Source organism: Spea bombifrons, chromosome 7, assembly GCF_027358695.1.
Source record: "Spea bombifrons isolate aSpeBom1 chromosome 7, aSpeBom1.2.pri, whole genome shotgun sequence".
In the NCBI taxonomy this organism is placed as follows: domain Eukaryota; kingdom Metazoa; phylum Chordata; class Amphibia; order Anura; family Pelobatidae; genus Spea; species Spea bombifrons.
In genome coordinates, this window is record NC_071093.1 from 16,214,202 (window position 1) to 16,234,567 (window position 20,366).

The 20,366-nt window shown below is 37.0% G+C and overlaps 1 protein-coding gene across 1 annotated transcript; it reads right to left on the bottom strand.

Moving 5' to 3' along the window:
* Positions 1 to 1,942: 1,942 nt before the first annotated feature.
* CARF (calcium responsive transcription factor) lies at positions 1,943 to 20,308 on the bottom strand. The gene is made up of 15 exons (XM_053470663.1): positions 20,241 to 20,308; positions 17,121 to 17,206; positions 16,354 to 16,482; positions 13,066 to 13,177; positions 11,531 to 11,654; positions 11,201 to 11,285; positions 10,668 to 10,857; positions 8,437 to 8,557; positions 7,811 to 7,954; positions 7,087 to 7,317; positions 6,681 to 6,852; positions 5,783 to 5,858; positions 4,916 to 5,031; positions 3,501 to 3,885; positions 1,943 to 2,227 (listed from the first exon to the last, which is right to left on the bottom strand). Exons 2-15 carry the CDS (start codon positions 17,199 to 17,201, stop codon positions 2,106 to 2,108), a joined length of 2,088 nt encoding a protein of 695 aa, XP_053326638.1. The 5' UTR covers positions 17,202 to 17,206; positions 20,241 to 20,308; the 3' UTR covers positions 1,943 to 2,105.
* Positions 20,309 to 20,366: the final 58 nt, after the last annotated feature.

The following is a 20,366-nucleotide window of genomic DNA, read 5'->3' on the forward strand; positions in this document are numbered from 1 at the left end:
TTAAAAATTAATAACTTCACTTTGAACAAGCGGAAATTGAAAAGTTTTGTGTTTTTTGATGATTAAGCTTTAGATTTTTGATGAATTAGCCTTTTTTTTTTTTAATGAATTTTGACCACTGAACACAAACATAAATATTTTTATAAGGTGATTCAGTCCTTATATAGACAGTGTATTTTCTATTCACTGAAAATTTGATAGAATTTATACATGAATAATTTCACTCTAATTAATTTGAAATTGAAACTCTGTTTTTTGATGATCTCGTTTTTACGAAATCCCCATGTAGAAAATAATTATAGCCATATTCTTAACAGAAACTTGTTAAATAAGGTACTAAACATGTGTAACCATAATATTCCACCCATAATCCCCATATATAAAAATTATTTATAGCCATATTCTTATCAGAAACAGGTCAAATGTGTTCCTTAGGATGTGTAACTATAATATTCCACCCACAATCCCCATGTATAAATAATAAAATTCCCATATTCTTATCAGAAGCAGGTCAAATGTGTTCTTTGGCATTTGTAACCATAAAATTCCACCCATAATCCCCATGTAAAAAATATTTATAGCCATATTCTTATAAAAAAAACAGGTCAAATATGTTCCTTAGCATGTGTAACTATAATATTCCACCCATAATCCCGATATAAAAATAATAATACTCCCATATTCTTATCAAAAATGGGTCAAATATGTTCCTTAGCATGTGTAACTATAATATTCCACCCATAATCCCCATGTAAAAAATTATTTATAGCCATATTCTTATCAAAAACAGGTCAAATGTGTTCCTCAGCATGTGTAACTATAATATTCCACCCATATTCCCCATGTAAATAAAAATTTATCACCATATTCTTATCAAAAACAGGTCAAATATGTTCCTTAGCATGTGTAACTATAATATTCCACCCATAATCCCCATGTAAAAAAATAATTATACCCATATTCTTATCAGAAATGGGTCAAATATGTTCCTTAGCATGTGTAACTATAATATTCCACCCATAAACCTCATGTAAAAAAATAATTATACCCATATTCTTATCAGAAATGGGTTAAATATGTTCCTTAGCATGTGTAACTATAATATTCCACCATAATCCCCATGTAAAAAAATAATTATAGCCATATTCTTATCAGAAATGGGTTAAATGTGTTCCTTAGCATGTGTAACTATAATATTCCACCCATAATTCCCATGTAAAAATAATAATATATATTCCCATATTGTGCCAATCAAAACAGGTAAAATATGGTGTTTGCACATACATGTACCATATTATATCAATATGTTGATTACTTAAAATGTTTTTATTTCTATAGAATTTACCATGATTCCTTTATAAAACTGTATATATTTCAGCAAGTAAACAGTTAAACATTTGCAGCTTCTTTTTGCAATGTATTCATTGCAAATTAGTATCAAGAACTACCAAAAAGAACATACTGTGATTTACCATGAGTGTAAAAAGTATACTGACACCTATTGATAGTGCTGAATATTGCAGCCAATCATCCCATCATCCCATCATCCCCAATATGCTGTTTAGTACGTCCCGTCATACGTGGAATGTACTATTAAGGTAATCAGCACATGCACCTGAAAAAATATTTTTTGCTTAATTTTTGCTTAAAAGAGTGGATGAGAGAAAAATCATATTTTTCATATTTCATCATATTGCTGAAGAAAAGAACCTTTGTGCAATGGGAAATTTTTTTAAAAGACAAGGATTTCCTTGTTCTTTCAGCATTAAAAAGCATATGCGTATATATTATTCTCATTTAGTTCCACTCCTAATTATTCTTAGTAGAAGCGATTCCACGTTCACCTGCAATTTTCAACTTTACAGTGAGCAAAAGGAATGAAATATCCATGGGCAAAGTAATGTCTACTTTTGTTGAAGTGTTGCCTGTCAAATGGTTTCCAAGCTAGTTACTGGGTAGCATGAGTAAATATATTGATGTACCCACATTTTGGACCACCAATGTTTCATGCGGAAATAACCCTCAATATGAGGGATCTTACATAACTGTGCTTCTTTAATAAATGATGCAGTAAGAGGAAAGCTATAGCTGTGTCCATTCATGGCTCACGCAGGATCCTGACTTTGTACACTTTTGTCATGTGCAGTGGACAGCTGCTTTCCACAGGCCTCTTCATGGACTTTTTCTGTACCATCAGTGCCAAATGTATTAACTGTATTTACTTCCACTGCCAAAAAGAAAACAAAAAACAATATAATAAATATTGGTGATATTTCAAATATTTTAACCACACCAAATATACCACAATGCATGTCTATAAGCTGTAAGGTATAATTATATATATGACACGCACATGCAATAGAGTACAAAAGTCTGAGTCCACTACTGCAACCTGCTTTTACGTCAACATTTCATGTATATACTGAAAATAAAAATGTCAGTATTTAGTATGACCACAGTTTGACTGTTTTAACTCATTCTGGCATTAATTCTACATGGCTGTAGATCCCCTCTCTTGTAGCTTTCCTGAAACATCCCAAGCCCTCTGAGGCTAGGTTTCCACTTGTTGTTTTTTTGCTAAAAACGCCAATTCAGCCACACGGCGTTTTTTTTGTGAAAAAACGCTGCGGTCAGATGTTAGCTGTTCTTCAATAGGAAATCGCACAATGCCATATCCACTTGGCGTTTTTCTGTTTGGCGTTTTTTCAGTCCTCTTTGGTGTTTTTCAAAATCGCAGCATGTTGACACTTTGCAAGGAAATCTTGGCGTTTTTCTCCAATAGAAGTCTACGGGAGAGAAAAAACGCCATGAAAAAGCCATGTGGGTTTTGCCTTGGCGTTTTTAATGGCGTTTTTTTCCACAGTTACAATGCAGAGGATGGACCCAGTATCTGTGTGTCCTACGAGAAATAGGCTGGAAACAAACAGTTTCACACAAAACAAAGTTCATATTGAATTTTACACCATTTGGAACAAACATGCAATTACAAACAGACATACCCAACTGGATCCTGCATGCCAAAAGCAACAGCAAACAATTTGCACCATCATTTGGGGCCAATCTTCCTAGAGGAGCAGACATTCGGAATAAAGCATGCCTTACAAACCACAGAAAAGAGACAAAAGGGTCCGCCGGGCCGTGTTTAAGTAGAACTCTACCAAGAAAATGACATCAGGAGGGGGCAGATACTTGCCATTTATCCTAATCCCTTTTAGCTGGGTGAAAACTCCAACGTGTAAAGGCTGGAAAAACTGCCTAAGGTCAAAAAAGCAATTTCCACAGAAACGCCAGAAAAAACTCATCAAGAAAAAAAACGCAGGACAAAAACCCAAGTGGAAACCTAGCCTGAAAAAAATATTTTTTTTCAGTGTCACATAATCTATTCCTGAACAATTAATATACACTGCTTAAATAAAACCCTCAGACCCTTGGACTCTATTGTGTATGTATATATATATCACACACACACACATTTACAAACAGATAATTTGTCAGCTCACCTATAGTAGGTTGACTCTCAACAATCTGGATAGGAATTGAGTGTATCTCCCCCAGCAGAATCTGATGCACCTCTCCTGTCACTCCAGCTCCATCCTCCACTGTTACCAGCTGTCCCATACTGACCAGGTTATTTGCCGAGTCAGGCAAAGTAACCACAGAAGACACAGGTGAGTCATTTTGCTGGCTGTGCAAGTGACTAAGAACGAGAGGCTGGCTGTTCCCTCCACTGTTCAGGAGACAACTAGCATTAACAGGGGTCGTTGGACTCACTGTTATCACAGCCGTTGTTCCCTCGGGTGAAGTAAAGGATGAGGCTGGCTGGTTCAGTGTGATGAGGGCAGTTTGTCCATCAGGGGATGTAAATGTAGGCTGTAGTTGAAGTCCCTACAGAGAAGGATAACTAATCATTTGGTATACATTTGGGAGACTATTGTATTACTTAATTTCTGCTCACTATGGAGTCTGTTACTTGCTTAGGATTCTGGTCACTAGGAAACAAACATTGTTGTCATTTAAGGACTATTTTTTTTTAAATGAGAAGTATTCTCAAACAGGTATTCCACTTAATGAACATGGAACAAACGCTTAGTTTACATAAACCTGTTTAGTAGGTGTCATCACTTCCTTTCTGCACTACCGTTACACAGTAGTAAAACATTTTTGGGTTGTTTAACGGAGGCAAACACAAAAAGCTGGGAAATATAAAATGTAACTACTTAGTCTTATCATGATAGCAACCAATGCAACAGTCCAATCAGCACAGCTATTCATATGGCTGCTACTTTTCACATTTCTCCAGAATCTCTTTATACCTAGCTATTCAAATTCATATGTTTTACCTATATTTATTTGAGGTTCATCATATATTATAAAAATGGTTTAGTAAATAAATATTTTTGTGTTTTGCCCTCTCGTAATAAGAGATAAGAAAGGGCCATGCTGTACTTAGTTGGGTCTAGGGGACTTGGAGGATGGGATTTGCCACCACCCCTTTAAATATATCACTAAAAAAACAGTTTAATGAATTTAGCAAATCGGATTTAGATAAAACATGACAACCTGCCATGATGAAACAATTATGTGTTTTAGTGTTTTAGAGTACTATTTTGTATAATGCTTATTTCAAGCAAAGGCTATTTGCATTTCAACAAGACGGAGTCTTTAGTGGAGAGTGAATCATCTTATTGAGCCAACTCAGGAAAAGATAAAATACCATATAGGAGGACGGAAGCTATTTAAAATATGAGAAAGTATCAGATAAAAAATTTAATGGGTATGTGGTTCTCACTCTAAAAAGAACACGGGAAATCAAAGATGGAGCCAATATTTATGTTGTAAAGTATTAGTGCACAATTAAAAAAGGACGTTTCTCAAATGTTAGCACACTGCGTGTGGGTTTTCAAAAATCACAAACCTGAAGCTGTGCAAAAATTTTGGGCTGAAGAGACGTAAGCGATGAGATCAGCTGAACAGTGTTTTGGGTGACATCTTCTGATGGGGAATCTTCACCTTTAATCAAAGATTCTTGTTCTGATGTAAAACAGGCACAGATACGATAGATATTGATAACTTTATCATATGTTACTTGGTCCTTTGCAGACAACTTAATACTGAAGGAAGAATATAAAAAATCCATGTCCAAAGGGATTCCATAGTTTATGTGCATTAAGTGGGAGAAAAATATTAGACAAGTAACGTTTGAGCATGGTTATTTCGAAAAAAGTTTTAACACTCTCCAATAGCTCTTATTGTAGATCATAAGGTTTATTCACTAAACCCTGCAACTTAAGGTGAGTTGATATTTTCACTCACCAAAGATTATAATAGGGCCATCTGCAGCAAGATGCACTTGCTTATGGTCTGGCATATTTTCTAATGTTCTCTCAATGGTTTATTTATGCATTATGCTGCAACAAGCTAACCCTAAATGTATCATGCACATTTCAATACATGTCAGCATAACTCAAGTTACACGAATAGGCCCAAATATCCACAGGAACAGGTATTTATATTAGCTGTATTGGGTCACTGTCAGTATGTGTGTTGATTAAATAAAAAATAAAAATGATGCTATTCTTGTGCCATTCTTTCTACATTTGATATTACTTTAGTGAATGACCTTGCAGACTAGCATTTCTATTCTTGTTTTAATAAAAGTCGCCTAATTAGACAGTTGCAAGTCATATGCTAGATTTGGGTCCAAAGGTATCGATCAATACTTAAGGTTTCTTAAGGCCCATAATTTTTACAGTGCCAGTGTCTTGACTTACTACACACTTACCCTCCTGGGATGTTGAATCAAATGTAACTGTAACCATTTCATTAAGGACATTTCCACTTTCTGAAGTCCAGTTGAACTATAAAGGAAAGAAAAACATTCAGATCTAAAAAAAATAGATTACATTTCACAGCTGAGGCTTGATGTACCTTCTGTGAATATAACTTTATACCTACATATTGGTTTTAAAAATTACAGAGCCAAACAGCCAAGGCTTCTAAACTTTTAAACACTGACACATATTTTAGTGCACTATTTTAATTAAGACACAGCACCTAAAAACAGTTAGTTGGCTCCTAATCTTTACTTCCTAGCTCCTAAACTGCTCGAGCGTGGCAATGTCCCCAGATTTTTTTTAAGCATTACATTCACACTGGAGTAAGTCAGTGTGTAAAGTCCAAGGGGCTTGGTTCAGAACTAGATGCAAAGGATAACATATCAGCAAGGCAACCTCTACGAATCTCCCACAATTAAGAACGGAAACATTTGCAAATGAAGGCACACTCCACGTGATGTTATTTATGGTAGCTCGAAACATGCAGATTTTTTAAGCCAAACAAATACTTAAATGCGTCTTTAAACTTTGTTTAAACTTCTTTTAGCCCAATGATATTTATATGCAGACCTGGAGGCTGCTACTGTTGTCTGTATTATTATATTTTCGGTGACTTTACCTGCATAATCACTACACTGAGCTGATTCCTTATGGCAATGCTAATGAAGTCAGCTCCTCTGTAGATGTTTATTAGTCAGGTTGTATGGCTGGGTGATGTGCAGCTGCCTGAAGACATTTTGCAAAAACTAGAATGTTTTTTTTTTTTTTTTTTTTTAAAGAAACCTACACACAATATTTGTGGAATGTATTTTAAATATGTTCCAATATAAGTCACATTTATTATACCTCTCTCACTGCTCCAGGAATGGTGTCTGAATCATAGATTAGTTCTCCATTTCCCATGGATCTCTGTGCTTCGTGAATGTGATTCTTCAGATCATTTACTGTTGGGAAGAAGGACACGTTGTGACGTTCAGGGATCTCATCTGGTTTGAAAAGCTCCCTCTCCACAAATTTCCTGACAAATTGAAAAATAAAGGTTAGTTATTACATAAACATGTTATAGGAATAGTAGGAAATAGTATTTTTTTCCACACATCAGAACTCTATACTATCCGATGACTTGCTTTGAATCTTATTTCCTATACAAAGCTCTTAAATCTCTCTAGAAATGATTACACATAACCAATGCAATAACTCTCTCCCAGAAACATGCTAAATTATTTAAGGTTATATTTAAGTTTATTGGTACCGTAGTTGTTTCCTGACAGAATAAACTTCATCGATTCCGCAAGCTACCAGTTCTCGAATTTTTTCTGCCACTCGAGGATGCAGACGAGAGGGCTGGATAGAGTTCTCTTCACATAAAATCTCTTCCTCTTCCTCTGCAGCCTGTTGGAATGGGGACGGGGAGGGAGAAAAGCAACCAGTCTCTAGATTGTGATACTGATGCGCATCCTGATTCGGTAACTGTACATACCACCTAAGGAACAACATATAATTTACGGCTTGTTAGGAACTGCAGGACTAAACCCCACTGGCAGAGTGGGGTTAAAGCAAATAAGGATATACTGTGTGATAAAACTAAGTGAAAGGAGAGCTATTACATTACAGATTACCCCAGATCCTTATTCTTTCACCTATATACACCTTATATTTTCATTGTTACACGTTATATAATTTTTTAGGTCTTTAATGTTAACTTAACTATCCTTGTATTCTTTATTTTGAACATTTAATCAAATAACACAATTTCAACAAGTTTTTTCAGCTTCTATGGAAGCAACCAATGTCTTCTTTTGTATCAAATGAAAGCTAATAATAATAATGCAAGTGGATGACTGTTTCCTGTGATAATATAATTAAAGTTTTATTTTAATTCCCTTATGAGAAACCTGCAACATACTGAAACATTAATGGATATTTACTTTTATTAAGTAATAGATCATGCTAAAGGATGAGCTGTCATGTATTACCTTAACACACCGTCAATTCCATCCATATCCTTCCTCAACATGTTGAAGGCTTTTTCCTGCTCCATCCTAATCAACTTCTTGTCGATCTTGGGATCAGTGGGAACTCTATAAATAGGAAACTTCTTTACCTTTTTAATATATATTCTAGGAAATAAAAATAAGACAATTATTTGTCAACTCACGATGTAACATAATCACAACCTCTAACTGCAGCAAACCATTACACATAGATATCAACTGTAATATTCTGCAAGGGGCTAGACATGCATATGTACATTTATATATATACACACACACATTATATATACAATTTAGAAATTTAGACTCAGTTTCAGGTTTACACAATGAAAAATTAACATGAACTTGTCAAAGACTCAGAGTACTTAAATATGCATTTTTTCTATAGTAGGGGTATCAGGCAAATTAGACCTTTTTCTACAGATTTAATAAACACTAAGTCCAGATATCAGTTGCCTTTACACAAATAGTAATTTTGCATTTTTAATCATTATTTTCATGTAAGGTCTGTTTTCGCTTTGTTGTGCTAAACATATTATGTCAAAGCTCTATACATGTATCGTTCCTTTAAAGTGTTTTCTAATATTTTGAGTAGCAGACAATGCTACCTTGCTGGACAGGTTGCTTTGTAGATCTGCCCTGATAAACTTTCACTCTCCCCATTTTTTTTAGGCTGTGTTCCTTTTCTTCTTGGCCCATACTGGCATTCCATAACAATCGCTCTACTTCCTGAAAATGTAACAGCCAAACGTCAAGAGTAATGAAATAGATCAGAAGCAGACATGGCTCATCTGACACATATATAAATTCTGATTAGGAATAAGTTATACTCTGTATGATGTTAAAATACTACTGTTGGGTTTCTCAAAAACATATGGATATTAGAGACAAAGCTGAAATATTTTTGTTGGTAAATATACATTAGACGAAGCTGGATACATTTAACACATGAATTCTGTAGAATCCAGAAAAGCATAGGGATTTCCATCTGCTGGACCTGTCGTTCTTTATCATTCACGTTATTTACGATTAAGTTAAATAACTTTTCAAATGGATTCTCCTCAAGATTATACTCATTATGATTTTTTTATTTTTTAGAAATGGTATAAGTGATGCCATAACTGGTGTTGTATTTAATGTTCTACTCTCTCTGGAAAGGTCTGTTTTATGTTCTTCTTAAACAATTAAACTCATCATTAATGTAACCAGAGAAGAATATAACACACTGAGGCAATATAAATAAAAAATGAAGTTACCAAAGAAATAAAACTGCCACTTAAAACCCCTTTAAGTGACCTATGGATAATAATTATGACTAATGTACAGATAATGAAATATATTTCCACACCTGAGATGTTTTCCTCTGCATACAAACTGCAAAATTATAATACTGAAAATGATATGAACTGAATTTTCAATAATATATATATACCGTATTTGCTCGATTATAAGACGACCCTGATTATAAGACGACCCCCCAAAATCTGAATATTAACTTAGGAAAAAAAGAAAAAGCCTGAATATAAGACGACCCTAAAGGAAAAAAGTTTTACCAGTAAATGTTAATTCATGTAAACTATTTTTTTTAATAAAAGCTATGATTGAGAAAAATATTTTTTTTTTGTTTTTATTTCTTGTATTTTCCAACCTGTCCCCCAGTTACGCACATCTGCCCCCAGGCTTGCCACACCAATATGGCACTGTGGCCCATGATATGCCTTTTAACCCTCTATATGCCACTGTGCCCCATGGTATGCCTTTTGACCCCCTATGTGCCACTCTGCCTCCAGAAATGCCTTATACCCCTATATCCCATTCTGGCATTTAGGGGGTTAAAATGCATATTATGGGGCAGAGTGGCATATAGGGAGGTATAAGGCATTCCAGGAGGCAGAGTGGCATTAAGGGAGTTAAAAGGCATTATATAGAGCACTCTGCCTCCAGAAATGCCTTATACCCCTATATGCCACTCTGGCATTTAGGGGGTTAAAAGGCATATTATGGGGCAGAGTGGCATATAGGGAGGTATAAGGCATTTCAGGAGGCAGAGTGCACTATTAAATGCCCCCTTAACGCCACTCTGCCTCCTGAAATGCCTTATACCTCCCTATATGCCACTCTGTCCCATAATATGCCTTTTAACCCCCTAAGTGCCAGAGTGGCATATAGGGGTGTAAGGCATTCCAGAAATGCCCTACACACACACACACACACACACATACATACACACACACACACACACACATACACACACTTACTTACTTACCGGTGCTTCCAATTTCCTGCTGTATTGCCGGGGCAGCGGGTTGACGTCTCATTCCGCGGCAGCCGGAAGGAGGTGGAGTTGGCAGCGGGGGTTTGTATGCGTCCGTCGCAAATACCTTCCCCGGCTGTCAGAGATCAGGAACTCTGGAACTCTGATCTCTGACAGTCGGGGAAGGTATTTGCGACGGACGCATACAAACCCCCGCTGCCAACTTCACCTCCGGAAGCACCAGTAAGTGTGTGTGTGTGGGGGGGGGCGACGATAGGAGGATCCAGGTCCCCTGCAGCGGTGCGGGGGATCTGGATCTTAGTCTCCTAATCAGACCTCTATTTGAGGTCTGATTAGAAGACGACCCCGATTATAAGACGAGGGGTATTTTTCAGAGCATTTGCTCTGAAAAAAACCTCGTCTTATAATCGAGCAAATACGGTATATATATATATATATATATATATATATATATATATATATACACACACACACACACACACACACTTATTTCTAAAAGCCATAATAGACAGTACTACAGTACCGAGGTAAGTTATACGATAGATTTAATATACACTGGGTTACCTGCATTAACAAAAGGAATTCCATCATATGGGACATACTGCGACTTCCACATTAGCCGAGTGGCTAGTTTGGCTGGACTCGGAGATTGGCGTGTTCCCCAAACGCTCTGTGTTTGCTGTTTGTGCTGTGCTAATATACTTCTCAGCTCAGCCTCGCTTAGACAATAACCTCGGAAAGAGTCTCCTATTCTCTGAATGCATAATGACAGCAAGAGAGTTAGAGTGAAAGCCATCGTCTGATTTGTATCAACATGCTAAATTTCAACCACTTAATATAGCTTTAACTGTTATTGAGAGTGATTTCCCGCATAGGTTTCTGGAGGCTTGTATCTGCTTATTCATTGGCTTATCTTTGTGGTAAAGATACAGTAGTGTCTTAGCTTAGTTTGGGCTTATGTTGGACAGACTAGATGGGCCGAATGGTTCTTGTCTGCCATAACTTTCTATGTTATTTTCAGATTTCTTAATAAAGCCTGTATTTTATCCATAAAATGCTGGATGTGCTCATTTTATTGTGCGATGACAAGACTTTACCTCACAATCCCGAAGTCGACGAGCCCAGACAGGGATATTTGGTGGCAATGGTGGCAGTGGCCTCTGAAACAGGTCTGTTGGAGACCTAACAAGTTAAAAAGTAAACAAACATGGAACTTACATGTATCTATTGAAGCAAGAGTATGAACATAAGTCTTGTCAAGTATTTTGTTAAGGTTTGTTTTAAAAACATAATTTATCTAAAGTTTTAGTTTTGCGTCTCTTTATAACTGGAACGTTTCTCAGTGTTAATCTTACCCACTCACACACAAATAATATGTAAAAGAAGAACAATCCCTAAAAACGAAGAACGAAATAGGAAATACTTACCCATTGGGAGCCTTCTTACACATGGTCAGTGGTGCGCTTGAGTGGATAATAAAGCTGCCAGTGTTCTCCGGCACTGCATTGTCTGCTGGACACTGCTGGTGCTCGTTGCTTTGTTCTAAGTGGTCTTCAGTCATTAAAAAAAAAACAGAATGTGACAAACCCAGTTAAAAAAAAAAAAAAAGAGGAATACCAACCAACTTATAGTCTCTAGGTCACTCTTTATAAGCTCCTCATATGCACTGGCAAACTATTGAGACATCTAGTGTGTCTTACCTAGAAACTGGTGTCACAGAGTGGGCCCTGGACATATGGCAACTATTATTATTAATATAACTATTAGCCATTATTCCCCTTTACTGTGAATAGTGTGCCTGTGTAAACTATATATTATTTCAAGCAGAGAGAGGGCTTTCTTTTGATACCATAGTTAAATAATTAGTTGGCTGCTTATGATTAAGCACTTCCTTGTGCGAAACGTGTTAAGCGTCTAGCCTGTGTTTCTATGTACCTCTTGTTTTGATTTTATGGTCTATGGACTTGATTAAATTTTGATATATTTTACAATGGATGCTTCCTCTCTATTCCTTGGTGTCAGCTGGCAACCTCTGATCTTTTATAGTTAGATAATTAGCTGAAAAATAAGCATGAGAAATTTAGTAAAAAATTCCCTGCCTTTTTTCAGCAACATCTTCTGCATTGCTTAAATTTTTTTGCAAAGGGTATGTGTTACAGCAGAGAAACCCAGCCAAAATTGTTTAGCTGCATCGCCTGATTATGGAAATACCCCACATCCTTTTTTTTTTTTTTTTTTTTTTTTTATTATTTATTCTTTCTTTCTTGAGGGCCATGTCGATCCCTTATATATAGTACTCTACAGGGTAGTATTTTTTCATACTTTGGTTGGGGGTTGTGAGCAGGGCAGGGGGTTATACCGTTTAGATGTTGTGCTAGGGCAATTAGATGTTTTTATTCTTTTATTTTATTATTTTGTGTGTTGTAGGTTTGTGAGCACTATGAATATCTGTGAATTGTGTCAGTGCCAGTGTTGTGTTCTTGTGGGCTTGTCTGTGTGCTGTGAGTGATGTCTGTTATGCATCTGTGAATGTGAGTTATGTTCTTGCATTAATGCTGTGAATTGTGAGCGCATCAAGAGTTTTGTGAGAGTATGTCTGCGAGCGCTGTGTCTTGTCTTTTTGTATGCCCAATTGTTAATTTGTGCAAGTGTGTGAGTGTATATCTATGACAAAAGGATTAATATGTGTTATACCTTAATTATGTATCTAAGACAAACGCTTACATTTGTATCGTTTATACAATGTACATAAACATGTACTACCTTCTAGTTATGATCTTGTTCTACACATTTGTGTGAATGTCTGGTGGTTTCTAAAGCTACATCTATGAGCAGTTTGGGTGCATCTCCACTGCAAAGCTTTCATCCTCTGCTTTCAGCTCCATATATTTTAACCCACAATAGTAATCAGATCATAAAAACCTAATTTCATATGATATTATAATAGGCGGAGTTCACTCACCCTGGAAGCCCTGTATCTGCCCATGAGGAATAATCAGCTGAGCTGTTCCTGATTGGCTGGAAGGAATGACATGGAACACTTGTCCATTTTCTGATTCGCTGGTCAAGATCATCTTAAACAATCAAAAAGAAACAGGCTACATATTCAAGAACTGTTAGTTTAACTTTATGTACAGAAATATCTCACAAGATGGCTATTGAATAGTAAATATATTACTCTAGTATTATCAAATATATAATCCAGAAAATGTAAACTAAATTGAAAGCAACATAATAAAAGCATGATTGTCTACTACATCATACTTACTAAACGATGCCTTCAGTAAAGTGCTTTCCTGTGTCCATCTGCATGATGGACAATAGTGTTTTGTTTTCCTATACATTTCCTAATATTATAAAGAGATAGTATAATGATCCTGATGCCCTCACTATGGAATAATGCATATTCTGGCATTTCTGGGGGCAGAGTGGCAAGCCTGGGGGCAGATGTGCATAACTGGGGGGGGGCCAGGTTGGCAAATAAAAGGAAATAAAAAATATATATTTTTCTCAATCATAGCTTTTATTAAATATGAAAATTAGTTTACATGAATTAATATTTACTAGTGAAACTTTTTTCCTATAGGGTAGTCTTATATTCAGGCTTTTTGTTTTTTTCCTAAATTAATATTTTGATTTTGGGGGGTCGTCTTATAATTGAGCAAATACGGTACTCTGTAAAAATGAAGCCCTTGACACAGAATAGTCTGTCCTGATGCAGCAGTAGCCCTCCTCCTCCATGATTTGACCATTCTTGCAACTGCCACAATCAGGGCTCCCCACCTGCAGCATTCCCTGAGCCAACACTGGAGCTGACTGGAGTTGAGTGCATCATGTGAATATTCTGCAGCATATTCCCATGCATTTGCAAAACGGACCACATGAAAACCTAAAGGGATCACGGGGCTATCATATACATTAAAGTGCATATGATAATTGGCACGTCCGTTTAATAATAAACAAGAATAAGAAGAACGAGTGGAAATGTCATTGTCATGTCAAGTGTATAGAAATCTGACAAGTGATTCCACTAATTGACTAAAAAGTAATATATGTAAATAATATAGGAAGTAGTTAAACAAAAATCAATGAACAATGAAAAACAGTTGGTAAAAGCATCATATTTAACCCCTTCATTACAAAGGCTGATTTTACTTTTTGTACCCTTTGGGACAATGGCCGTTTTAACATTTCTGCGCTGCTCGTGTTTAGCTGTAATTTTCCTCTTTCCCATTTACTGAACCCACACAAGTTATATATTGTTTTTTCAGGACAAGAAGGGCTTTCTTTAGATGGCATTGTTTTGATTGTATCATATTATTTACTATTTAAAAAGTATAAAATATGGTGAAAAATTTAGAAAAAAATTACTTTTTCTAACTTTTAGTTGAAAAATCTTTTACTCATCTATAAAAGGTAATGAAAAAAACTGCTAAATAGATTCTACTATTTGTCCTGAGTTTAGAAATACCCAATGTTTTTATGTTTTTTTTCTACACGTTATGGGGCAATAAGTACAGGTAGCGTTTTGCTATTTCAAAGCCATTTTTTCCAAATCTGGTAATTCTTCGGGTATCTTTGAAGCCGGCCAATGCAATTTACCCCATCAAATCATATATTTTTGAAAACTAGACACCCCAGGGTATTTCAAATGCTAGTATTTTAACTCTTTCCATGCACCATATCTACCACCAGTCTTTGTCAAACTTTGTGGTAGTCATTTTTTTGCATTTGTTTTTTCACACACATTTTACTTCAGGTATGAATAAACAGGTTCTGGTATATGTCACTGTCATAAAACACCCCAATATTTGTTCAGCAACATCTCCTGAGTACAGCGATACCTCACATGAATGATTTTGGCTTGCTGTTTGGGAGCAAAAGGGCCACATTTGGGGCATGCGCATTTTCAATGTTTAACTTTGGCGATCAACTCCCCATGCCCTATTTGGTACATCTTTGAGCTGGGCCATTTCAGTGTGCCCAATAAAGCCATATACTTTTGAAAACTAGACACCCCAGGGTAGTTCAATTGCTAGTATTTTAACTCTTTCCATGCACCATATCTACCTACAGTCTTTGTCAAACTTTGTGGTAGTCATTTTTTTGCATTTGTTTTTTCACACACATTTTACTTCAGGTATGAATAAACAGGTTCTGGTATATGTCACTATCATAAAACATCCCAATATGTGTTCAGCAACATCTCCTGAGCACAGCGATACCTCACATGAATGATTTTGCTTGGCTGTTTGGGGGGGGGAAAGGGCCACATTTGGGGTATGCGCATTTTTCAATGTTGAACTTTGGCATTTGGGGATCCACTGCCCATGCCCTATTTGGGACATCTTTGAGCCGGGCCATTTCAGTGTGCCCAATAAAACCATATATTTTTGAAAACTAGACACCCCAGGCTATTTTAAATGCTGGTATTTTAACTCTTTGCATGCACACATTTTTACCACCAGCATTTTTTCAAAGTTGCAGTAGTATTTTTGTGTGTGTATTTTTCCCACACACACCTACTTTATGTATGAATTTACAGCTCCTGGTATATGCCGCTGTCACACGACACCCCAATATGTGTTCAGCAACATCTCCTGAGTACAGTGATACCCCACATGCATGAGTTTGTCATTTTTGGGGGGAACTAAAAGGCCACATTTGGATGTGTGCATTTTTCTAATTGGAAATTAGATGTGTGGCCATCCTTCCCCCCGTGTTAATTGGGACATTGTTGAACCCGGCCAATTCAATTTACCCCATCAGATCATACATTTTTTAAAAGTAGACACTCCATGGGCATTTAATATGCCAGTATTTTAACTCTTTCCATGCGAGAATTGGTTTTAACTCTTTCCATGCGAGCTAATGTGCTAATTTTAGGACTTGCTCACAAAAATATATTTATATATATATATATATATATATTTTTACATTTTTTTTTTTTTTTTAACTTGAAGGTTCCCCATCTTGCGGATGGTGAAGATTACGTGCAGCTGCGGCTGTGACCGCTCTCCAAAAGGACAATTTTCTAAGTGTTCCCTGTCTAAGAAAAGGGAGACGTTTACTCCATGACTCACATGCTTCTAAATGAGCATTGAAGAATATATAACTAGTAAACTTGTTTCCTATTGTTCACATTTCACATACGCTTGAATTCTTTTAACCTGAAGTATGCAATTTGTGTTAAATCAAAACAAGGTACTTAGATATTCTATGAATTCTATGCATTGAATCAGCTACTTACCATCTGAGGGCCGGTGCTATGAAGGCCCTGAATCTCATAATGGATGGATTGCCCATCTTGGTCTATAAAATGGTACTCCTCAGTCAAGGTTGATACCTGCTGGTTTGCAGCGTCCTGAAGCGGTGCATCCTGATGATATCGAAGAACATTAAAAAAAGTTCAGTTTATAGAGTGGGTTTTGATTAGTTACATTCATCAAATGGAAATAAGTAACAGGAGAAATGTTGGCATTTAGCCCAATCTGTTTTATAGTTTGGTTCGGTGTCAATTACTTTATTTTAATATATTTTCATTTTTAACAGAGAGAGCTTTCTTCGCTATTAAATGGCAATGAAGTTAACAATGGCGGTGGCACAATTTAAAGACTGTCTGTAGGATTATCAATGACATTTTGTATGTTTTATGCAAGTTGTGGTTAGTAGAATAGCTATCTAGAAATTATTAGAGTAATATTAAGATAATTAATAACGATGCTAGAATGTCAGTGTAAAATGTTGTTGGCCACTTTTTATTAGATAAGACGAAGACAGAAGGAAACATGCAGCCTTTCAGAGGTCTAATTATTTGAAAAAAAGACAACTACACAATTATTAGAATTAGAATATAACCTCTATGCTTGTGAGTCATGCAAAATATTCTTTAACATAGTAAGTAGCATTTCCGGCGTGGTCCAGTTTTGATACTCTGAATAATCTTAGCACGGTATATATTACGCAGTCTTATGAAACCCTGGGTTTTCCTGATTCCAGGTCCACTGATGAATTTACCTCTGTATTGCTGCATGTTATCAACAAGTCTGCGGGAGGTGACACTGCATTCTGCTGTAATTCATTGTTCTCCATTTCCATATGTCCTGGTATAGGAGAGAATTCACGATTTCCATTACTGTTTCATGTAATTTATATCTAACTCAAGGTCTGCATTCAAAAAATGAAACCTAAATTCACACCTTATTTAGAAGAATTAGAATATGGAAGAGTTGGGTTTCTCATAACACAGCAGTACAAGACAAAATATTGAATTGTATTATATTTTGAATTGATGTAGTCCTTTGATGCAAATGTAGCGTTACTGCTCATGTATCCAGAATACAAAAAACATGTAAACAAACCCTCTCTCTTTTCTTGGAATTCTTTTGACACAAAGAGCAATTACTTTTCATTGTTCATAGAAAGTCTTTAAAAGTTTTTTGTTTTTTTCTCCACTTAAATATCAGGTGTAAATATTTTTGTAAGAACTGATGTCCAGCTGGTGGCCCCCTCACTAGTCGAGTTTTGTTTCTTTCTTTCATTATGTTTGGAAATTCCATTGTATGATATTGTGAAATTGAAGCACTCCAGCTACCCAACCAACCTTTTACTTTCTTTCTATAAAAATAAAAAATGAACAATTCACAGGATTCAGATTCTAGCTGGATTACTTGCCACTGAAAAACTTTTTAGGGACCGTTGTGACCACAAGTGGTCAACACTGAGTGGTGTAACACAAGTGTAATGTCTAGAGGCTAGGGCACCTGCAGTGTGAACATACTTCAAGTATGTATGTTCAAGGCCCTTGAACACCCTATGTGATTTATTCACTAAGGCAGTGTTGGCAAGGAGAGTTTGCAGTTTCAGCATACTGAGTTAATAGGGACACGCCAGTGTCACAGGAGGCCTTCTGAACAGGGGCACCCCCAACACACACAAAAAAATTGATGTTGGCAAGAATATTTATTTCACAAATTTGCAAAATGTATGTCAATTGGAAAAAAACTACAAATCTGAAAAATAAATTAACTTATAAATAAATTGAATAAGTTTAAATAATTAACATTTACTGAACAGATATGGTACAGCCTAACTCCCATCACTATACACTAAGACATTGACGTGAAAAACAGCCCTAAAACAGCCTGCCTGTGCCACCTCTGCCCCTGAAACAGCCTGCTTGTGCCACCTCTAACCCCCCAATCAGCCTGCCTGTCCCATTTCTGCAACTAAACATTCACCCATCCACTCTCCCGCACCCCCTTGCCTCTCTTGCAGATTTCACTGGTCTAGGGGTGGACTGAGGCCATGCAGACGTCTATCCGGCCCCGACTGCCACCTAAAGCGAGTCCACAGCTTACGGCTGTGGTGCCCGCACACTGCGTGAGGAAATTCTTTGCCCGCGCAGGGAAAGCAGTAACCTGAGTTGGAAAAGAGTTTCCTCGCACAGTGTGCGAGCTCCACAGCCATAAGCTGTCGGCCTGCATTAGGTGCCCGTCAGGCCACAGGGCACCCCCGAGTGGCACCTGGGGCATACACCCCCCTTTAGGTACACTACTGATCCTGAACAATGAATGCACATGAAAGTATTTTGTTCATATGCATTCAGCCTACAAATAAATCCCTTTACCTTAAGCAGCTGAACGTCCCATGGTCTGTTGTCCTGTGCCACTGTTCATGGAGCAGCCACCCAGTGACATAAAATCATTTTCATTTAAACCATTTGGAGCACTTTGTGCACATGCTAAGGGTTCATAAGACACCGCCCCCCCCCAAGGATTTGATGAGCCAGTGCTCTAAGAATAGTTTGGGTTTCCTGTATTTAAGATGTTTGAAAGTCACTTTGTTAAATTATGTATTATTTTTTGGAGAAACGTGCCAGGAATGGCCCTTTATAATACACAGTGAATAAAAAATCCCTATACGACGCATGAAGAGAGGGGTATTCTTGTTTCCGTAAGTCAAATTGTTATGCACTACTTGTCAGGTCCTGCTTACTAATTGTACAGTGCTGCAAAATACGGTGGCACAATAGAAAAAAAAATTCTTTTAAGGACTGGGGTTTTTTAACACTTAAGGACTAAGGGTATTGTAGTTTCAAACACAAACATGGCTCCTCAAGCAATAAAATGCACGGACAGCGTGCAATTATTTCTCCCAACGTATACATAAAGCTGCGCTGACTATCATTATACCTGGAAACTTTCTAAATAAGCTCACCCAGAAACTCTAAATATTAACACTTTAATATCCCATTGAGAAAATTTTATGCAGCGACTTGTCAGTTTTCAGAGATGCACTTATTTTAGTCACCTGCATTCAAGTAGAGATATCATTTATGACGTACTAGTAACAAATGCACTCATTTGGGGGATTAGGGATCATCAGATCTGTGTAGAATATGAATGAGTCCATACTATGCGAGATTATCGCCCTTAACCCCAGGTGTGGCTACTACATATGCTCTAACCATGTTTGAAGTCTATTAGGTCCAGTCAGAATAGAAACATATACAACAGAGACTGCGTGCAGAGAGTCTGCAGCACTTTATGCAATGTCTCTGAGCTTTGATGCGGATGGCGCCTCACGCACACCACTAGCTCGCATACTGTGTACTAATTCGTATTTGGCGATATCGCCTAGGTGATTAAGTAACGTTGAGCGCAACAAGATTCATCTTTATGGTTTACCAACTAAACTTCGTAAACAGACGTAAAAACGATCAAACGCCACGATTGGGCGGTTTATTAGCTTAAACACAAAAAAAATGTTAAGTTTCCTCACACACAAACCCACCCCAACACATGTACAAAGACACGGACCCATGTTTATGTTTGAAAATATAATACCCTTAGTCCTTAAGTGTTTAAAAAATATACCTGTCCTTAAAATAAATAATTCAAGAAACTGCGTATACAACATTCACCGTACACCAGGAAGAGCCCGCCATATTTGAAGAAAACTGAACAATAACACTAATAAAAATGCAAGGTGAACCCAAGACTTTGTCATTTCCATAGTGCGGCACCCCACGAGTAATAACGTAAACCACATCTCTACCCAGCCCCAATGGGCTCTGGGGGAGGGGAGCTCACCCAGCCGCCCAAGCAGAGAAAAATCAAAACGAGTCTACTCAACCTCGTCTTGGCTTTCGCGAACACCACCATGGAGACCGGAATACTGTACATGCGCATCGAACTGCCAGATCGCACAAACTTGGTCCCAGCCGGATACCGTAGAAGGGTCGCAACCGGGAAGTGCAGA

Excerpts from the sequence above, each read along its gene's own strand:
- CARF (XM_053470663.1), bottom strand. The coding sequence starts at position 17,201 with ATGGAAATGGAGAACAATGAATTACAGCAGAATGCAGTGTCACCTCCC. Across the intron at positions 6,853-7,086 it reads TCTGTCAGGAAACAACTACG|GAAATTTGTGGAGAGGGAGC; the intron begins GTACCAATAAAC and ends TCAATTTGTCAG. Across the intron at positions 2,228-3,500 it reads TGAGAGTCAACCTACTATAG|TGGAAGTAAATACAGTTAAT; the intron begins GTGAGCTGACAA and ends TCTTTTTGGCAG.